General features: G+C 40.6%; 1 protein-coding gene across 1 annotated transcript in view; it reads right to left on the reverse strand.

The window, feature by feature from the left end:
* The window catches only part of ptprua (protein tyrosine phosphatase receptor type Ua), a 178,614-nt gene that overhangs the window by 76,169 nt on the left and 83,128 nt on the right, over positions 1-19,317 (reverse strand). The window contains exons 3-4 of the mRNA XM_028429850.1: positions 11,531-11,802; positions 834-915 (exon numbers count right to left, since the gene is read on the reverse strand). Coding sequence (XP_028285651.1) covers positions 834-915; positions 11,531-11,802 — 354 coding nt within the window. The remainder of the gene's footprint in view (positions 1-833; positions 916-11,530; positions 11,803-19,317) is intronic.

The raw sequence follows: 19,317 nt of genomic DNA on the forward strand, positions 1-19,317 counted from the left end.
ATCCATACATGTGAAACAATGTAATTAATTCAGGCCTTCTATCAATAATCAGCGCAGCACTGACTAAAGTGAGTCACAGCTGGGCAACAATTCAGATTAATGTATTATTGTTATTAGCAATAATAACAATTCTGGCCTCCTTGTCACTTGACTGGTATTATCTGCTGTTTTGGCTCTATGTTATCATTTTTGGAAATCGGCATGGCGTCTGTGGAGCTTTTGTGGTGACCTCTACTTCCAGGCAGACCAATCAGATCACATTTAGCTTTGGTCTGCGGCATCCAATGGAGCTAATCATCTTGGTAAGAGCAAAGCAGTGAAAAAGGAAAAACGGGTGGGGGTCTAACATGTACAGGAAGCCTATGTACAAAAAGCCAGCAGGGGGTATAATGGTAAATTTAACAGAACAGAACATAACGTCCAGTAACACACACTCCAACCCCCCTGATATCCTGGAAAGAAAAAAAAAGAAAATCTTCCATACAGGATCAAAGTACAACCACTAGCTGTCCTTTTCCTGCCCGTAACATCACATTAGCTTTAAAAGCACCCGGCTGGGAGCATAGCGATCAGAGGAAAAAAGGTCAGCTGTTCCACCAGGACAAAAGAGGCGCTTCCTGCTGTGTTATTGTAACTCTTACGCTCGGACAGGTATGTGCCTCAATTGCCCCCCCGTCAGCAGAATTGCCTCATAGTCTTCAATCACCTCTGGGTATAGCTGTTGAGTTTTCCAGACCCCTGACTCTCCGCTGTTCAGCCGGACACTTTCCCTGGCCTCGGTAAAGGTCAGCAAGGTAGGTTATGAGCAGTGCAGTGCAGAAGTGGGTACTTACAACAGGGGTAATTGAGCAGCACAATGTCGTCCAAGGCAATGTAGCCCTGTCGCTCATCGGAAACGGTGGCTTCAAAGATGACCTGTGGAGACAATGGGTAGATTAAATGGATTAAATGAATACAGAGCGTGACATTTTGAGTGGCAAGTAGATTGATAGAAAGGGAAAAGGCTCAAAAAAGGCCTGTCAAGAAAAAGAAAAGATTGTTTTTCATTAATTTCACTGTAATCGCAACTCATTGATCTTGTTGTGTGGTATTTTTTAAACACGCCAATTTAATCATGACTATAACAGAATTAGTTATTAGCAGAACCTTTTCAGCTCTTTAAAACACAGAGAGGGAAATGTCAAGGTTTTAGTATAAGCCCATCAGAGTCACAAAACATGAGCTCTCTACAGACGTTACTTTGTACTGAAAGGTCATGCTAAGGAAAACCAAAGCCTGCACAACACTGGCCTGACCTGTGCCGAATGCAAGGCGGCTGTATGAAGTGAGACGGATACACTGTTGTTACTCAAACCTGCAATTGCAAATGTATGGTGAAGCTATAGCGCACAAAACACTTAAAGCGCCAGGAGATGCTATCCATAAACTGTATATAAAGATAAGACAATGTGGCTCCGCACATGGTGACTGATTTTGAGTGACCTTTTTGAGTAGCTTGGCTGCTCTTTACCCAACAATAACTAATTAAATACAAATGTATAAAGTGTATAAGTGCATTTGAACACAGATCATCATGGTAAAAGCAAGCTAGCGAGCCATAAAACATCTGTGGGAAAAATGTATTGAGTACTTTTAGTTGGGTCCGTGTCCCATCCACTTTTTATAATTTGTCGGAGAAGCTAATACACATCAGGGAGCAGTAAAGTCAGAAAAAAACATCAAATATGTGGATCAAATAAGCTCAAGGTTCAGGGAATGTTTGAGATTCTACCATATGGAGCATTATGGTGCATGATGAATAAAGCCCCCATCCTCTCTTTACTAAACCCATAGGGCAGCTGCAGGGGTCCTTAAACACAGCCTAAATATTCACTCACTCATCTAAATGAGCTGGGCACACGCAGAGACTCAAAGTGAATCTGGGGGCCTCCCAGCGTGCAACAAAGTCATTTCTGGGTTCTCTGAGTAGTAATTACAGTCAGCAGAGTCCAAATCATTCCCCTGTACGAGCAACTCTTCACTTTTTACTGCACCGTGACAAACTCTGAACTTGAGGTTTGAGTGCATTAACAGTCGGCAAGATGAAAGCTGTGTACTGCATCAGACATGAGTATGAGAGTGTGTGTGTGTGTGTGTGTGTGTGTGAGTCAGTCACAGGGTTTCACTTGCTCTCACCACCCCTAGTTATCTATGCCGAAGCACACTGGAAGTCAGACTGTGACCGTGCACTCAGACAGGCAATAGATTGCAATGTTGACAATACATCAGGCTTTAAGTGCCTCGGGCCAATCAATACCACAAAAGGGCCTTGGCAGAAGGATACAAGACTTATGCTTTCTTTTCACTAATTTATTTTTATTTTTCATTCCTATGTCGGCCCATTAGGGATGTCTGAGCGATTAACTCTTCAATTCGTCACGCGTTGACGTGCCTATTAGGTTCCTTACTTACAGTCAGAAACGTCTGCATGGCTAGGGGCCGTGTCACATACCGAGGAATAGCTATGGCGTAAGTCGATGTGCAAATGCAAGCTGTTACATTGGAAAATCACAGTGGAGTTTGTAAAACTAAGATAATGCGAATGCACTTTGTTTTCCTAGAGAAAGAAAAGAACCACAAATAACCTCGTGGTTAAGGTTGCTTACTTGCTTTAGTTTGGGCCATTAAAAGGACTACTAGTTAGGTTTGGTAATGTTTTATTTTATTATTTGGACAGACCCTTTCACATTAAATACAGTCTATAAGGCGTAATTTTCATATTATGTTTTACTGATTCCTTGGCTAACATGATGATAATTCCAACACAAAGCACCCATTTTACACATAGTAGTATATTCATATTTTGCTTAATCTCGCTGTGAACTTGTATATCTGTACTTGTATCACAATAAATGCTATTCATTTATTCATATAACCTCAAGAGGGTGCCATAAATGTACAGACAGGTCCTTTAAATGGACAGCATGCATTTTTTAGTATTTTTTATATAGTTTAAAATGATGACAACACAGCAACAAATTCAGTGCAGAAAACATTTGCTGTGCATGTCAGGTTATTGTACGTCAGTACTCAAATAGGGGGGTGATGGTGGTGAGGTGCCAGGGGGGCGTGAGAGGCAGGAGGACTATCTTTTTTTGGTTTCCTGTCTTGATCTCATCACTCTTCATCAGACTTTACAAATGCTTAAAGGTAGGGTAGGAGATTTTGAAAACTCAGTGAGAGTCAGCCAGATTTCAAAAGTAAACACACGCCCCTTTCTCTCGGAGCTCACCCCGAAGCCACGCCTCCCAATCGCATGGACACGCATTACCTGAAGACGAGCTGTCTGTGACTTCGGCCATCACCTCTGTGTGCACCTCTCTGGCACCTCTCTGGTGCACACAGAGCAGAAGGAGAGTGACAACCAGCCAGATTGGGTGATGTTTTTAGCGTTTTATAGCTTCCACAGATGATTAATATTCTTCGTTTTCAAGAAAAACTAATGGGTTGCTATCGGATTGTAAAGAGAAATTACACTAATTTAACAAAAAGTGCATCAGAATGAAATCTCCTACCCTAACTTTAATGTTTTCATTCATGCTTGAACGATAAACAAGCCTCCAGTCACTAAGTGGCAGCAGTGCTCAAACTAATCAACAGGCTGCCAGTACTAACCAAAAAACTAGAAGAAATACAAAGGCGCACCTGCCTATATAAAGCCAACTGAGAAGGGAGAGATGGACAAGTTTTTGAAAGGAATGAAAAGAAAAACAGAGGAGGCGTCAGAGTCAAAAAAAAGAAAAGTAAGTGATGGTGATAACCAGCATAAAAAGACCAGAAAATACAACAAAGCTATGGATTTAGCGTGAATACGGCCAGAAATGAGTAAAGGGAGGGGTGTGGGGGGACATGACAGGAAGTAATTGAGAACCACTGTTGTCGTGAATACTGTATATTGTGTGAATTAGCATAGCATATAAATGTATCACAGTGATGTATGGAATAGTCGGGTTTTGTGTTTTTCTTCTTGTACTGCTATGCTTTAGGATATAAGTGATGGAAAAGTCAGTGGAGGAAAACCTCCAAAAGTGAAAGTGAAAGGGTGGAGGCTTAAGCTACACTGATATTGTTTGCCATGACAAGGTCTGATAGCATCTTTAATATTTGATAGCAAAGTTTCTAATACTCACTAAGGGAAAAAAATCTGTTTCTGCAAACAATACAAGAGGACGGATTTGTCCAATTGACAACATCCAGTTTAAGGTGATGTCATTCTCCTCTTTGACATTTGTTCTGACAAAATATTGGCACAATCTGTGAAGTGTGAATAAAGGTTTGGTACAGTGCGAGCGGCGGGGTGCCATCTCACAGGAAGATACACTATGTCATTGTCGGCTATACTGAAGGAAATCAGGAAGCAGCAGGAGTAACGAGTAAGAGGGTGCAGCTGGACAGTCACACTGCTTGTGTAAAAAAAAAAAAAAAAAAAACTAAACAAAATAAAACACACAAGATTTTTAATATGCACCTCCTGTGGCATTGTGTTTGCCTCATAAAATTCAATGCTGGAAAACTGACAGTACAGGGTAACAAAATCCATACTGTGTCCCGGGAGGGCTTGCTGAGAAAAGATAAAATCAAAAGCCAGAAAATGCAAAGTAATTAATATTTTTAGCTTTCATTAGAGCTTCAGAAATTATTTATGTATGCCCCCCTAATGATAAAGCTCTCAACTGATACGTGGACGCCATCCGTCTTTATGTGGAGTTTAATTAATTTAACACCACTTGTGTTTGCTTGATGAATGTGTTGGAACGAAAACTCTAACAACATCCTACTAATTGATTTTTTTTAAACCAGTAGGAGGCAAAGACTATTGATCCACATTGGATTTGTGGCAGTAAAACATGTAAATGTATGACAAGAGCCTTTTTTCTGCAGCTGATGAAATACAGAGAGGAGCTGGAGGTTTTACAGCTGCGAGAGGAGGAGATGGTAACAAGTAGTACAATAAATATATTGTTCAATTTAAGGTTTTTAGACCCTGGTTTTAGACCCCGGTTAATGCAATAAAAAGAACTTCCTTTCCATATGTACTAGAACAATGGAGACTATACAATGCAAAGGGCAGGGCCGTAGCTAGGGTTATGGAAATACATGGGTAATGGCCCATCTTGAGATGCCAAGAACATCTCAAGAAAACGTTTTGAATTTGTTTCGCTGCTCAACATCGGCAGAAACAGCAGTTTAGGTGAATGTTTGAAGAGGAGGAAGAGGAAGATGTTTCTAGTATTCATGATTTCATGGTTTTGCTTGTTTGTCCAAATATCTGTTTAGCTGAATGAGAGATGATAAGGAGCCGGTAATGTACAGGGAGGTGGGCGCGAAAGTGCTCAGAATAAATTGAACAACAAGTCTGGCAGACAGTGTTGTTTGACCTGTGTGGATTTTGCACGCCTGAAGATGCTTCCGCATCAGCTTCCGCTTCTCTACATTCACCCCCCCCCCTCCCCCTCCACTCCAAAATTTCAACCAATCACACAATAGTTCTCAGACACAACAAATGGAAAAAGGTTCTGCTCAGACGATGTGTCGGGAACAAGCTGTGAGAACTCCCAAAGCAGCTTTCTGAGAAGAAAGTAATGTCACTATCTTGGAGTGCCGAGAGCAAAGACAAATTTTTCTGTTCTCATGTATGAGTATGAAACAGCCTTTCCCACTCACATCCACACATACAAAGTATCCACAGCTAAACAAATAAAATCAATTATTTTTCTCCTAACATTTTAAGCATTTATAACAACGTCTGAACTACATTTTCCACTAATATATTGTGCTTTAATCAAAGTCTACATGATAAATGGAATATCATTAAATGAATGTTGGTCAACCTTAAACTGTTACAGTAACTGTTAGAAGCAAGCATTAGACATTTGCAACTTGTAAAAAAAATGTAGAACTAAGCAAACTAGTCAAAAGAGACTAAATTTATTAAGTCATTAAGCCAAGGCAATTTGACAAAGTGTGCTAGTATGCTAAGTATTAGCATTTAGCAATTAGAGCCAATGCTGTAACCTTAACCTCTGGTTTAGTACACACAATGCATATCACAGTATGACTGGTGATTAGCATTTAGAGCTAATGTCACCTGCATGTGTGTGGACATGTGTGGACATTTTTCACATGGAGGTATTTGTGGATTGGCCCATTTTTAAGACAGCCTCTACAGGGCGTTTTAGAAACTGCAGTTCTTAACACTGACATTTTCTCATTCTGCTGATATATCACTAATGTTTGGGCAGTTTTATGTTTTTTTAAAGTGAAGCCACAGCAGCAGTGTGATGTTTCTATCAGCACTAACTTGATATATTGTGCTGAGAGTGAATAGTGAAACATTGATAGAAAAATTGTGCCAGGTTTTGCTGCTGACTCTTCTAGCTTAGGTAAGCGATCTGACCTTGCCATTGCCAATAAAGACTAGTGTGTAGAGAGGCAATTACAGAAAGCAAATATATTAAAGTGTTATTGTAGAAAAAAATAATTCTCACCATAATATATATAAAAAAAAAATCAATGCAGGAAAAATGACTTCCTGACTGTATCTAATCTCTGCTAAGTACACTATAAAACCTTAAATAAAATGTTATAATATTATTACAATATTAAATATAGAATTTGACTATATTTGACGAAAAGTCTCAGGGTGACTATAATATTTTTTAGACAAAATCTCTTTAGCTGCTGCCTTCACTGGCTCCAGGGCTGGCAGTAAAAGTAGGGAGAAAGATAGGGATCATAAAACAGAATGGGATTAAATAGTGAGATTCACAGGAATATAGATAGTGAGATTAGGAGGACTAAGTGGTCAAGGGAAGGAAAAAACCTCTAGAGTAGTGCTGACAAGGAATGAGTGAATCCATCTGAACACATTTCTCTGTTCTTTAAAGCCCTGACAAGTCCGCTCTCCCCAACGGAAAGTCTGCTCACTGAAGTCAAGCGGTGTCCGACACACGTCGGTCACTGTTTATTCTAAGGGTCGTGACCTCGGTTCAAATGACAGGTGCTGACTTAATCGGACTGTCAGACATCTGCCGTGACAAACGGTGTGGTCGACTCTTTGGGGCCCAAACGTTTAGGGTGGAAGGATTTAATCGGACAAGGCGTTTCAGCCTGAGATTTAAATGCTTTATAGTTCACACCTGAGTCTGTGATCTGTCTTCAAAATGTGTCACTTAAACTAGAGGGTTGAAAGGGCCTGTGCAGTGGCCAGAGAATGCTTTAATGGTATTTCTGTAAAATAACACAGCCATTGCTAGCTTTAAATCACTTCTCCTGTGTGGTCAAGAATAACTGCTAATGTGTGTCAGGAGCTAATTCTAGCTAATTGTACTGAGATTTGAAATATAGTCTAAAATACACAGATAAACCTGGGGGAAAAAACGGCTTAGATGCCAATGTAGACATGTTAAAATTTACAGTTCATGCCGCAGCCACTAAGGGCAGGCTAAAAAAGTGATCCCCATAGACTCCCATGTTAAAATGGCCAACTTCATAGCAGAAATAAACATGTCTCGATTCTGGTCTCTATTGTAATATTGTATTATTGTATTTTATAAGTTCCCTTCTAGTGTCAACTAAAGTTTTTTTAATGACTCACTAATTTTAATTACATTTGGACTTAAAATTACGCAGAATTATGGTTGTGACTGATTTGACTGAAAGGTGGTTGCCATATCACAGCGCGAGCTTCCTGTTTCCGCGACTACCCGCCCACCTCAATTCCAGTCACGCTTCCCCCTATAGGTCCATATTCAGAGTCTCCCATTTTTGTCTATACTTTTTACTGTGAATGGGTTTAACATATCAATTCAGTTCATTAAGAAAGGCAAACCAAGACAGGGTTAGCGGTCATGCTAGTAGCTTGGAATAAGGCTTATTAGAACTTGCACGCACTTATGAGAACTGTAGTAATTCCACCAAATTTACATCCCAGCTGCTTGAGGAATACAAATACAAAAACCAGAGGCATGAAGACGTCTCTTGTGATGCCCCTGCACTTTATGGAAGTGCAATACTAATAATGCATTGGTCTTATATTGCGCTTTTCTGCTCTGTTGGGCAGGCACTCAAAGCGCTTACATTGAGATGCATTATTCTTTCACACCACATTCACACAGTGGCAGTGGTAAGCTACCAGTGGTAGCCACAGCTCCCCAGGGGGAGACTGACAGAGACATGGCGCCTACGGCCTCTCCGACCACCGCCAATTCATTCACCAGTGAGTGGACTGGAGGCAATGCGGGTAAAGTGCCTTGCCCAAGGACACACAACAATGACTAGGGATTAAGTAATGATTAAGTTGGACAATATGCCGAATATATATTTTATATATTCCACACAGTTCCATCAATAATGCTTTGGATACACTTCTATTTCTCTGAACAAAACAATATCTTCCACCATCACTAACCCAAACCAAAAAAAAAAATCATAATTTATAGCAGAAATGTGCTATTATAATATCAACAATGGACATCTGGCATTCAGAAAACTGAATTATAAATATATATATATATTTCATATAAATGAAAGCCTAAATGCTAAAGGCCACAAGCACCTCTGATCACAGTCCAACATATCTCTGAAGCAGTCTGTCTGCCCTGAGGGGCTGTTTATTATTGCTGTATTTATTTTATTTTATTTTATTTTTTTATTTAAGTTTAACCGACGCAGCAGCTCTCACACATTTTATCCTATGAGCCCATCTGAAGTGGCCGCCCTCTCCACGTGTGGAGCTCCTGCTCCTGCAGCCTGCAGCGGCTGGCAGAGCCGGACTGTGATCTTTATCGATGGGGGTGGATGGATGGATGAGTGGAGCCCCTCTGGGGGTCTGTGCTGAGCTTTGACTTGTGGCTGTGGGAGCTGGTGAGGAGAGTGGGTGTTTTCCTGGGGCTAAATACAGGAGGAGGAGGAAATGACTAAAAAAAAAAAGAGGCTCACTCCTGTCCCAGCAGATAGACACACTTTGTTCCTCCAGGCCTCGTGGACAGATTTACCTGCTTCATTACCTGCTGCCCATCATCCACATTTATAGGACAAATAATGCAATCTGTCCTGTGTCTGCAATGCCTGACGTGGGAGGACTTTCCAGAGCAGAGGCTTCTCATCACTCAGGCAGCTTGGACGTATATCACCGGGTAGTAGATTACGTTGAGTATGCACGCCTGTCCAAATGGTAAACACTGCAGCGCTAAGCAAACTCCCCCATCTGGGCCTCCAACCTCCACCTCCACCCTCAACTACAGTGCAAACTTCTGACACCCGTACAGGAAAGGAAGAAAATCATTACTTTAAATCTGTTTGTGAGTCGCCCAGGACAGGAGAGCTGAGGAAGGTAAAGCACAGGCTGTCCTCATTGATCTGAGAGGCCCTCTAATCTCATTAACTGGCTCTTGATTTATTGAGATGGGGCTCCGAGAGCGTCAAGGTTATGGAAGCAAACACCCGGACGTCTCCCCCCAGCGCTGAGGGTCGCACTGAATTGAGGTCAATTGACTGCTCAGGCGGACCCACACTCCCACAATCCCTTACACCAGCCATTGCCTTCTCATTAACAGCAGTTTTAGGTGCAGGGAGGAGGAGGGTAAGGAGAGGGAGGAGGAAGGCTCAGAGGGAAGAAAGAGAGCATTAGGGCATAAATTATCAGCCATAATGAGGTGAGGCAGGGCCGCGTCCAGTCATCAGAATCTTACAAGCTACACAACAGCTCTAATAACGCAGCGCAGGCGACGCAAGGCATCAAACGGAGCTATTGATTACACTGCAGCACATAGGTAAATTGACCAATAAATAAAGATACAATCCAAACACACACCCACTGTAATTATACACCTATTGAGTCACCGTGATATAGGACACAGCTGCAATTTGCTAATTCCTGCATGTGCTTTGAGTAATAGGGTGCAGATAATAAAGCTGTTACAGCCGTGGTGAGCGGTATAGCGGGTGAGTGCCGAGCAGCTTAATGGAGCAGCAGAGGCGGTGTGGCGGAGGAGGCAATATGGCTGACATCAGCATCCTAACATGACAGTGATGTGACAGTAAACATGAATTAAATACAGATTACTTTTTTAAGTAAAAAAGCAAAAATAAATGGTATTTTGATGATTGTATACTGAATATATATATAGATATATATCTATATCTATATCTATATATATAGATATATATATTCAATATATAGTGTATTGTGCATTAATCAACCCAGTCATATGTAAGCTCATTTATTACACTAGAGGTAAAGAGAACTAAAATCATAGAAAATCCTAAAAAAAAGTTGATTTTTGAATTTCCAAAAATATCAATAACCATATTTCCATGTGCACGAAAGATGTTACCAATCTTTATATCAAATTTGGAGCTATTTTGGTATAGCTTTAAAGCCCCTACAAATTATTTTGTCACTCTACTCTTCACATTTCCAGAAAAGGCACTCCTTCTAAAAAGTATTCTATAGGCAAAACAATTCTAATTTCCCAACCCCCTGATAATGAGAATGTTCTAGTTGAAAAATGATTGATAATGTGAAACACTGCTATCTATAGCTATTACTTAGATAAGATAAAATATACATAGTAGGGGTGGAATGGTTCACTAAATCCACAGTTCGGTTCGTATCACGGTTCTGAGGTCACGGTTTTCGGTTCGGTTTACGATGTTGAGGTTTTTTCTACTTTTAACACTCTGGAAATACTATAGATGAGCATAAAATATATCCTAATTATCCAACATTTACCATATTTAAGAATCAGTTCAGTTTTTCCCCATCATTATATCAGGTCAAGTCAATTTCATTTCTATATAGCACCAGATCATAACAGAAGCCATTTAAGATATCCTTTCCTATAGAACAGGTCTATACCTCGTGTAGCCTTTGCATGGCTGCATGTCATTTCTGTCTGCATGGTTGTGCGTTTACAATTCAGTGCTGCTGTCTGCACACAGACATATGCACAGACACAAACACAGACACGTGTGCGCACATGCTCCCACCGTCGGACAGAGAACGACATGCTAGTTGGATAGACTGAACTCTATGACTACGCTAAGCTATGAAATGCTAACAGTACTGATGTCCATGGTTTTCTTTTTATTTTTGCATTTTTATTTGCATCATTTATTTTGAAATATGCTATTTACATCCCGCTCTGTAAGCAATGATGGGACCTTTGTTAGCTTTGCGCACGATTGGACGCAGAGTGGTGTGGGTCTCTCTGCTTTGCCTGCAGCTGAACCTGCTGCGTGAACTCCTGCTATCATTTGTATAGCCTATATGTCTTGTCACATATGTCATATATGTTTTTGTCATATGAAGCTGAGGGTAGCACTTCATGAGTTTTCAATGTGAATGGTGCCACATGTATCTTCTTCTTAAGCAGCAAATCACATTATCGATGAGGCGGAAGTGGTTACCTGGTAACCAAGACCTGAACCATTTTCCGCCTGTAAATGTAATTGGCCTTTATGGCTCAGCCATAATAAAGGCTCTCACCTGGTATTCACTGGGCCAGAAAGTGCTGACGGCAAGTTCCACCTGGTGCCACTGGCGCCCCTGAGAGCCCGAGATATTCCACACAGCGCTGCCCTTGGAGCCGCTGTTGACTCGGATGTAGACCTGAAGGTCCCCTGGGCTGTGGCCGTCGCGGCTGTACAGGAAGTAGCTGAACTGGATGCAGTGGGTGTCGTTCTCGCTGAGTGGTAGCAGGAGCAGCTGAGCCCGCTGTCCCCCAAAATGCTGCGAGGAATTGACCATCATAAAGGACCCTGATAGAGAAGATGGAAGGAAAGAAAGGGACACTTTATCTTTTTTTCTGTCATCTTTAGCTCTTTGGCACCAAATCAAATGAGCTTGGTTATTATTGGGAGCCTCTAAGAGGCAATTTACAGAGGTGAGTTGGAGAGAAGTTTGAAAGCTAAAAAACTGAATGACCTTGCCAACTCTTCTTCAAAACCACAGTGCTAACACACACTTTACAAATAGGAGTATTTTTACCTGGCAGATGGAGCAGACTGACCTGAAATGTAAAAAAATAACAAGATCCGACTCTTCGGGATTCACCTGTTAAACCTCAGACCAGGATAGATATGTCATGTTAGTTTTCATCCGCTGAAGAGCGTCTGCCTTCTTTTTATTTTTAAAAACCAAAAAAAAATAAAGAGCCCGAGAGTCAAAGTTGACAGGCTCAAGGTTGTTACTCAGAATATCTGTGAGATCCTCTCTGGCTTTTTGTCTGTGTTTTTTCGCCTGCTCCTCTGCACTTCCTGCTTTTTCACAGGGCTTCCATCACTTTCACGGCACTGCCTCAGATGTGCAGTGTTGAAAAGGTGCAAGCGCCGGGGTGTCAGATTGGACTTTCATTTTGGACTGAGGTTCAGAGAGACACTGCTGGCTCTGTCATCCCGGCGGCACGGAGCAGATCCCCTGGCCATGAGCGGAGCGCCGTGATGGATAGCTGGGTAATAAAGGGGTGGGTGTTTGTCTTTGACTGTGGCCTTCAAAGCAGCAGAAGCTCACTTTAAAGTGGAAAAAAAGGAAAATATGCCTTTTTAAAAAACTGGTTTGCCTACCACAAATACATCCTAATACCATTATTATATTTTTTACATTTCTTTCAATGTGTCAAAACAGTAAAATAATTAAGAACAAAAGTTTCTCAGAGACCTTAATTAGCTCATTAGGCCAAATGAGGCCTGTTACAAACTGTCATTAGAAATTAAAATCACAAAGCCTGACTCTTCAAACCTTGATGTCGCCTACGTAAGTCATGAATTTAAAAAAAAAAAAAAAAAAAAACTGCTACAAAGGGCAAGAGAGAGAGTGCTTCTAAAACCTCATGGAAACAAGAGCCAGAATGTGGATCCATGTGGCTGAAAATGCAAAAAAATCAAGAATAGAAAAAGTCTGAGCTTTTGCAAACCGTGACATCTGCCCATCTGGAGTTACTAAGCGACTAAGGCTGGGATTTAGTCTTTCGCCGGTGGGGGACGTGAACAGCTGCGAACACTGAAATAGTGTAGATCGCAAAACACATACATCATCCACTAAATGCAGACCCATGCAGGCTACCAGTCCAAAGTAGCAAACACACATCAGTTATGATATGCAGAGACAGGGTTGGTTCATAGTTCTCTACAGTAAATAACCCTATTCATGTACTGTTCAAATCCATATTATGGTAAGAACCCCACTACTAAGTACAGAGAAACAACAGTCCGTCCTGATTTTAAGACATGAGGGTCAGATAGCCCAGAACATTTCATGAACTTTGAATGCATCCTCAAGTGCGGTCGCCAAAACCATCAAATGCTCTGATGAAACTGGCTCTAATGAGGACCGCCCCAGGAAAGGAAAACCATGAGTTAACCCTGCTGCAGAGGATCAGTTCATCTGAGACCAGAAAACACATATTTGCTTCACACCTCAATATCAACAAGGAGACTGCGTGAACCAGACCTTCATTGTCCAGGAAGGAAGAACAACAAGAAGAAAACTGCTTGGTCCAAAAAACACAACACAAGAAATGAACATTACTATTTGAAATCTGTACTTTGGTCTGATGAGTCCAGATTTGAAATTCCACCATGTTTAAGAAGAATCAAAGGTGAGCATATAGCCACAGCTTCTATGCTGCAGCTCATTTACTTACAAAAGACAGGATAACATTTTCTTTTTATTTCTAACTGAATTAAAGTGAAACTAAATTAGCTGTTCTGAACCCGGTGTCAGCTTCTCACATCTCTTTGCTTCTCTCCCGCTCTCTGTGCCTGCATATATCTTATTATGCTGCAGCTGAATCCTTGATATAGCTTCTCATTTAGATATTTTTCCATTACTGGTGTCAGATAACAGAACAAGTATCATTAAAAAAAACAAACGGCAAAAAAAAACTCAACACCCACATAAGTTACAGACAGAGGATGTATTTGTTATATTTCTATAAAAATGTGTGTTCACTTAAAGGCTAGAAGCACACAGCCTCAGAGCAGCTATTGGTGCCAGAAAGTACCAAATATCACTTAGAATAGAAACCCACACTCTGTCCCCTGTCAGGAATGGAACAGAAAATAATATTAAACACTACAAAATACCCATAATATCAACTTTTATAATAGGAAAATGTTAAGTAGATTAAGGTTAAACTAAACTACTTCCTGTGTTTCAGGATATTTTGATGAAAATGGATGAGCACATCTTGATCACACTAAATATCAGATGGGTGGATGGACACTTCAGGGACTGGGTCTGAAAGTGTCACATTAAGCAGAGTGAAGCAATATAATGTCAGCTTTCAAAGAGACGGGTTGTGGAGTTTGTGACACTAGAAAATTCACTTACCATAAGGCAGCAAATGGCCGTGGGTTGTAACCATTGTAACCGAGATCGAAACACAGACGGTACATTTTAAGATGAAAATAAGTAATCTTTATTCTCATTGTAACATGTAAGAGAAGATAAAATTATTATTCAAATGTTTATAATGTATGTAAACGTTTTTACACAGAGGTATGTGTTTTACAAATGGGCCACATTGTCCATGTGTATTTACAGTCTATGGGACTAAGTCACTTTTGGAGTCACCCTCAAGTGGCCATCCAGGGAATTACAGTTCCTGACTTTAGTTCTCAGCCCTGGATGTTCACTGCTTGGTCTAGTATTTTGTGATTCTGGTTTGAGATGCTGTTATAACTTGTAAAGCTAGTAGTGATCAGTGATGAAGACCGACACAGGAAGACATATAGCACTAGCAGCAAGTCTGTATCTATTACCTTGGACTGCATAAAGAGACCTTGGGGATCACAAAGACTCCACCCTAAGTTCTAATCACCATCTTTTGATCGCACCTTTGATGTTCCTCGCAGGAGGTCAAATCCATGCTAATTGCACACATAACATTCACATCCAGTGCAGGTAAGCGCGGCTGCTCGGCTCATCCCTGGGCAGAGAAGCACAGGCGGCGGGGATCGTGGGTAGTGTAGTTGCTAAGAAGCAGAGTGCAATCAGAACCCTGCCTCCTACCATTAATCATACTGACACGGTTATTAGGCCATAATGGCGACCGAGGGAGTGCTTAAACCTGGAGAGACGGCTGTAATACTTGCACGCCAACATGCAAGACACATATCAACACACACAGTTTACAGCCTCAGATCCAAGTCTAGTTGAACTTCACAGGAGTAAGAGGTGGCTTCTTCTTTCAATACACACCCCACCTTTCCATCTCTATCTTCATTTCTTTTGGTCCTTATTTCCTCTTCCTCTTCTTCCTGCAGTCTTTAACAAGCATAAATGCCAAGCTGATTTATTTCTACACAAACGATTCGCCATCTGTTTTCCGTTCTCAGGTGAGGACAAACCAAAACATCAAAAGGGAAATATCAGTGAAGACGTGGCATAAGCAGGTGATGTGTGGACTCATTTTCATCAAGGATAGGACATTTTAGAAAAAGTAATTGGTGCTCTTATTTCAGATACAGAAGCAAAGAAACTTTTCGCTTGAATGCGCTCCGAAAGAAGAAATCTACCACTGCTATTATTTACAATTATACTAAGTGCAGTTTGTGTTCATCAAGATATTTCCCGCCACTGATAAAGTAAAAGAATGCCATCGAGTTTAACACGCAGCCTGGAGTGTGCCTGACCTGCTCAGTCAGACTTACAGAGGTACTTTTGATTTATTTCATCAGCCCCTGGCTTTAAAGAAATGAAAAGAAAGACAAAAAAAAGAAAGGGGTCAAAAGGGCGAGTCGGATCCATGGACAACCTGGATATAAAGAGATTTAAAATGCATGTCACAAAGCCTCCCTGACCACTGTCCGTTCTCTCCCCCGGCTCCATCTTCCTCGGCCCAAAAGCACGGATGAGACGTCAAACCTGCCAGAAATATCCTGTGATAACAAGCAGCTGCTGTCCTTTGAGATCCCTCTCCTGTATTCTTGGACAACACTGATATTTCTCTCTCTCTCTCTCTCTCTCTCTCACCTGCTCACCAGGCAGGCTCTGGCTTAGCCCACCGCCACCACTGCTTTGATGTGTGACGTTCTCCAGAGAGGGGTTGGGGGGTTGGAGGGGGGGACTCTGTGGATAAATTGCTTTTTCTTCAGCTGTGGGAGCTTGGAGCCCCTCATTGTTGGAGGGTAAGTCTCCAACTGTCCTCATGACAGGATAGCACTGGGGAGCATGGTGATGGCAGTGCATGGTGAAGTCCAGTCACATTAACACATTTTTTACTCAAATGTTTGATACAGCTAAAGCCTTCCTCTGACTTGTTTGAATATTTTTTGAATCAGATCCTCTTCTACTGGGAGTATTGTAAATAAACAGCTCGGCTAAGTTCAAGGAAATGTCAAATCGAGCAGAAAATAGAAGACTTTCTTTATAATAATAACAAACATGTGGTTAAGGTCATGGAATAGTAACGGCCTGTCTAAAAACACCAATGTTTTGTTGACCCATTGGCCTCATAACCCTCGCCTACTATAATAAAATCTAACCACTTGTTAAGAAGCTCTTTACACAAATGACCTACAGGGTTAAAAGACTGTAAACTCACCTTTTTAAATTGAGATTTTCACCTACACTTAATAATTTATCATAGATGGGTCAGAATTAGTTACCACAACTGTCCATTGGTGCTCTCAATAATAATAATAATACAATCATTTACATTTAACCCCCATATTTTGCCAAACATCTACTAGGTCAAACAGTATCACACCTGATATTTCCAGATTTCACACAATCTCTACAAAATTATTCAGAGAAATGTCTTCTTCTTGCTTGTTATGGAGAGATATAGTTAAAAATGTAACAATTTTAAAAGACAAATTTACTTTTGTCTTTAATATCTAAAAACATATTATATAAAATGATGGTTCTGAATAGTATAGGTGGAGTCTGCTCAACATCTGCCTTCTCTTCTTTTAAAGGTTACTTGAAAATGATTACAATTCAAAAAAAAAAAACGTAATGCTACGTGCTAACTGTTCCCAGTGTCCCTGGCTTATGTTAGCTAGTCCAGGCCAAGTGGTAACATCTCATTAAAATTATTAACCTTACTGCAGAAATATTCACAAACTGGTACCGTATTTAGTTCAACTGTATGGTGGGTGTATCTGGATTAACCTGGATTCTAGGCAGACTATGATGCTGCTAGAACGGCAATGGTCTGAATCTTCAATAAGGACTAAAAATTGCTCTACAGAAACCTAAAAGTGATGTCACAGACACTTCATCAATAGCCATATATAGTCTGTTTCTCATTTACAAATAATCTGCATCTAGGTCTGTGAGCACAGTGCAACATGCACAGTGGCCATCATATAAATGTCATTAAACAAAAATATAAAAATTATTTTAGCAATATAACTACAGTTACAAATGCCTTACTTAGTACTCTAGTAGAGAAGACAAACATCCCAACAGGAAATCTACAGATACACCATTTGTCTAAATAAAGTGAAGCAAGGGAAATATTTTAGTGACAGCTGTGAGCTTTGTTTGAAAAATGTATTTGTTTTTTTCTTTAAAGCAACATTAATCTTTTCCCCACCCCCAAAAAAACTAAATCACACATATTTCCAGGAAGACTTTAACAAACAGGGCTGTCAAAACATCCTGATTTTTACCTCCCAGTGCGATTTCAAAAACACACCGGGATGTCTGTTTGATGATGTTTTGCATTGAACATGCAGTAAATCAGACATTTTATTTGTAATTTATTACCAACATTCAGAGTAGGCAAAAAAAATGCAGATATTCTAAATGTGTTTAAATTTTTAAGGTTGTAAATGAGCTGCCCCTGTCATATTTATGCAACCTTTTAAATTTAAATCAAGGTCCCCAAAGCGAGGGAAAAACCAGACCTTTTTTGGTGGACTTGGACATCTCAATGCTGCTTTCTGTGTGGATTTTGGTTACATCCAGCAGAACTGTGACATTTATCAACAACATTCCGCTTTGTTTTTCACACGCTTGGCCCCCATATTTTAAGTAAAAGAAACTGAATGCTTCAGCATACCATGCTCCCAACTTTATGCGAACAGTTTAGGGATGGCCCCTTCCTGTTCCAACATGACTGCACACCAGTGCTCAAAGCAAGGTCCATAAAGACATGGATGAACTTGACTGGCCTGCAAGACTGACCTCGACCCGATAGAACACGTTTGGGATGAGTTAAAGCAAAGACTGCGAGCCAGGCCTTCTGGCCTCACAAATGTGCTTCTGGAAAAAAATTCCTATAACCACACTTCTAACCCTTATGGAAAACCTTCCCAGAAAAGTTGAAGTGCAAGTGCAAAGAGTGGGCAGATGTCATATTAAACCCTACGGATTAAGAATTCTATGTGACTTTACCATCTACTGCTGCCATTTGGGCTACCATGTTAAAAATATGACCTGTGGGTTAGGTAGGACTGAAAGTATATCAAGTGTTTGCATAAAATTGGCATAATAAGATTGAAATTAGATGTTTAAGAAGGAAAAATTATAAGAGTAAAACAGTCAATGGAAACTAAAACCTTTCTGATTGTCTTAAACACTGTCATTGATCATCGGACCCATTTTGTACAGCTAGAAGAGTGTCATATTTTTCTTTTCTCTTTTTGGTGGCAAAAGAACAGAGCTGGTGAAGGTGAACACTTTGGCACAGATTTGTCAAAAACAGGCCTCTTTTCAATTTAGCTTGATGGAGTAAGTCAATATGATTGATGCAGTAATTAGAAATTTGATAAAACTCATGAAGATATTACCATCTCTAATAACCTTACTCAACATCCTTGGGGACATAGACACACACAGAGATACATAGTGCGTGTGTGTGTGTGCGCACACACAAGCAAAAAAAAAAAGAAAAAGAAACACAACTGATGCAGAGAAATTCTCCATGAATCCATAAAAGCTGATAAGGCTCCATCTATTTCTCCCATGACCCTACCAAGGGCGAGGGAACATGCATTAAGAGATTAGGGGACGGCCTCGGCTCCCTGAATTCATATCGGAGTGTGGGGTGGGAAACCTGAGTCATAGGTCTGCACGCTTTTATCACACTTACTCTCACAGAGGAAAAAAATAAATAAATAAAATAAAAAATAAAGACGAAAGAGCTGAAAGTGGAAAGGGAGGAGTGGCGGAGGAGGAGTGCGGTGAGAAAAGAGATAGCGAAGGCTTTTATCTTTATGTTTGTCTCCGTCATTTTTTCGTTAGCATCCATCCCTCCGATGGCATCAATAATGCTTTGTATAACTCAGGCGAAGCCCCGTTCTACACAATGACAACACCAT

The sequence above is a fragment of the Parambassis ranga genome, chromosome 2 (genome assembly GCF_900634625.1).
Source record: "Parambassis ranga chromosome 2, fParRan2.1, whole genome shotgun sequence".
Lineage (NCBI taxonomy): Eukaryota > Metazoa > Chordata > Actinopteri > Ambassidae > Parambassis > Parambassis ranga.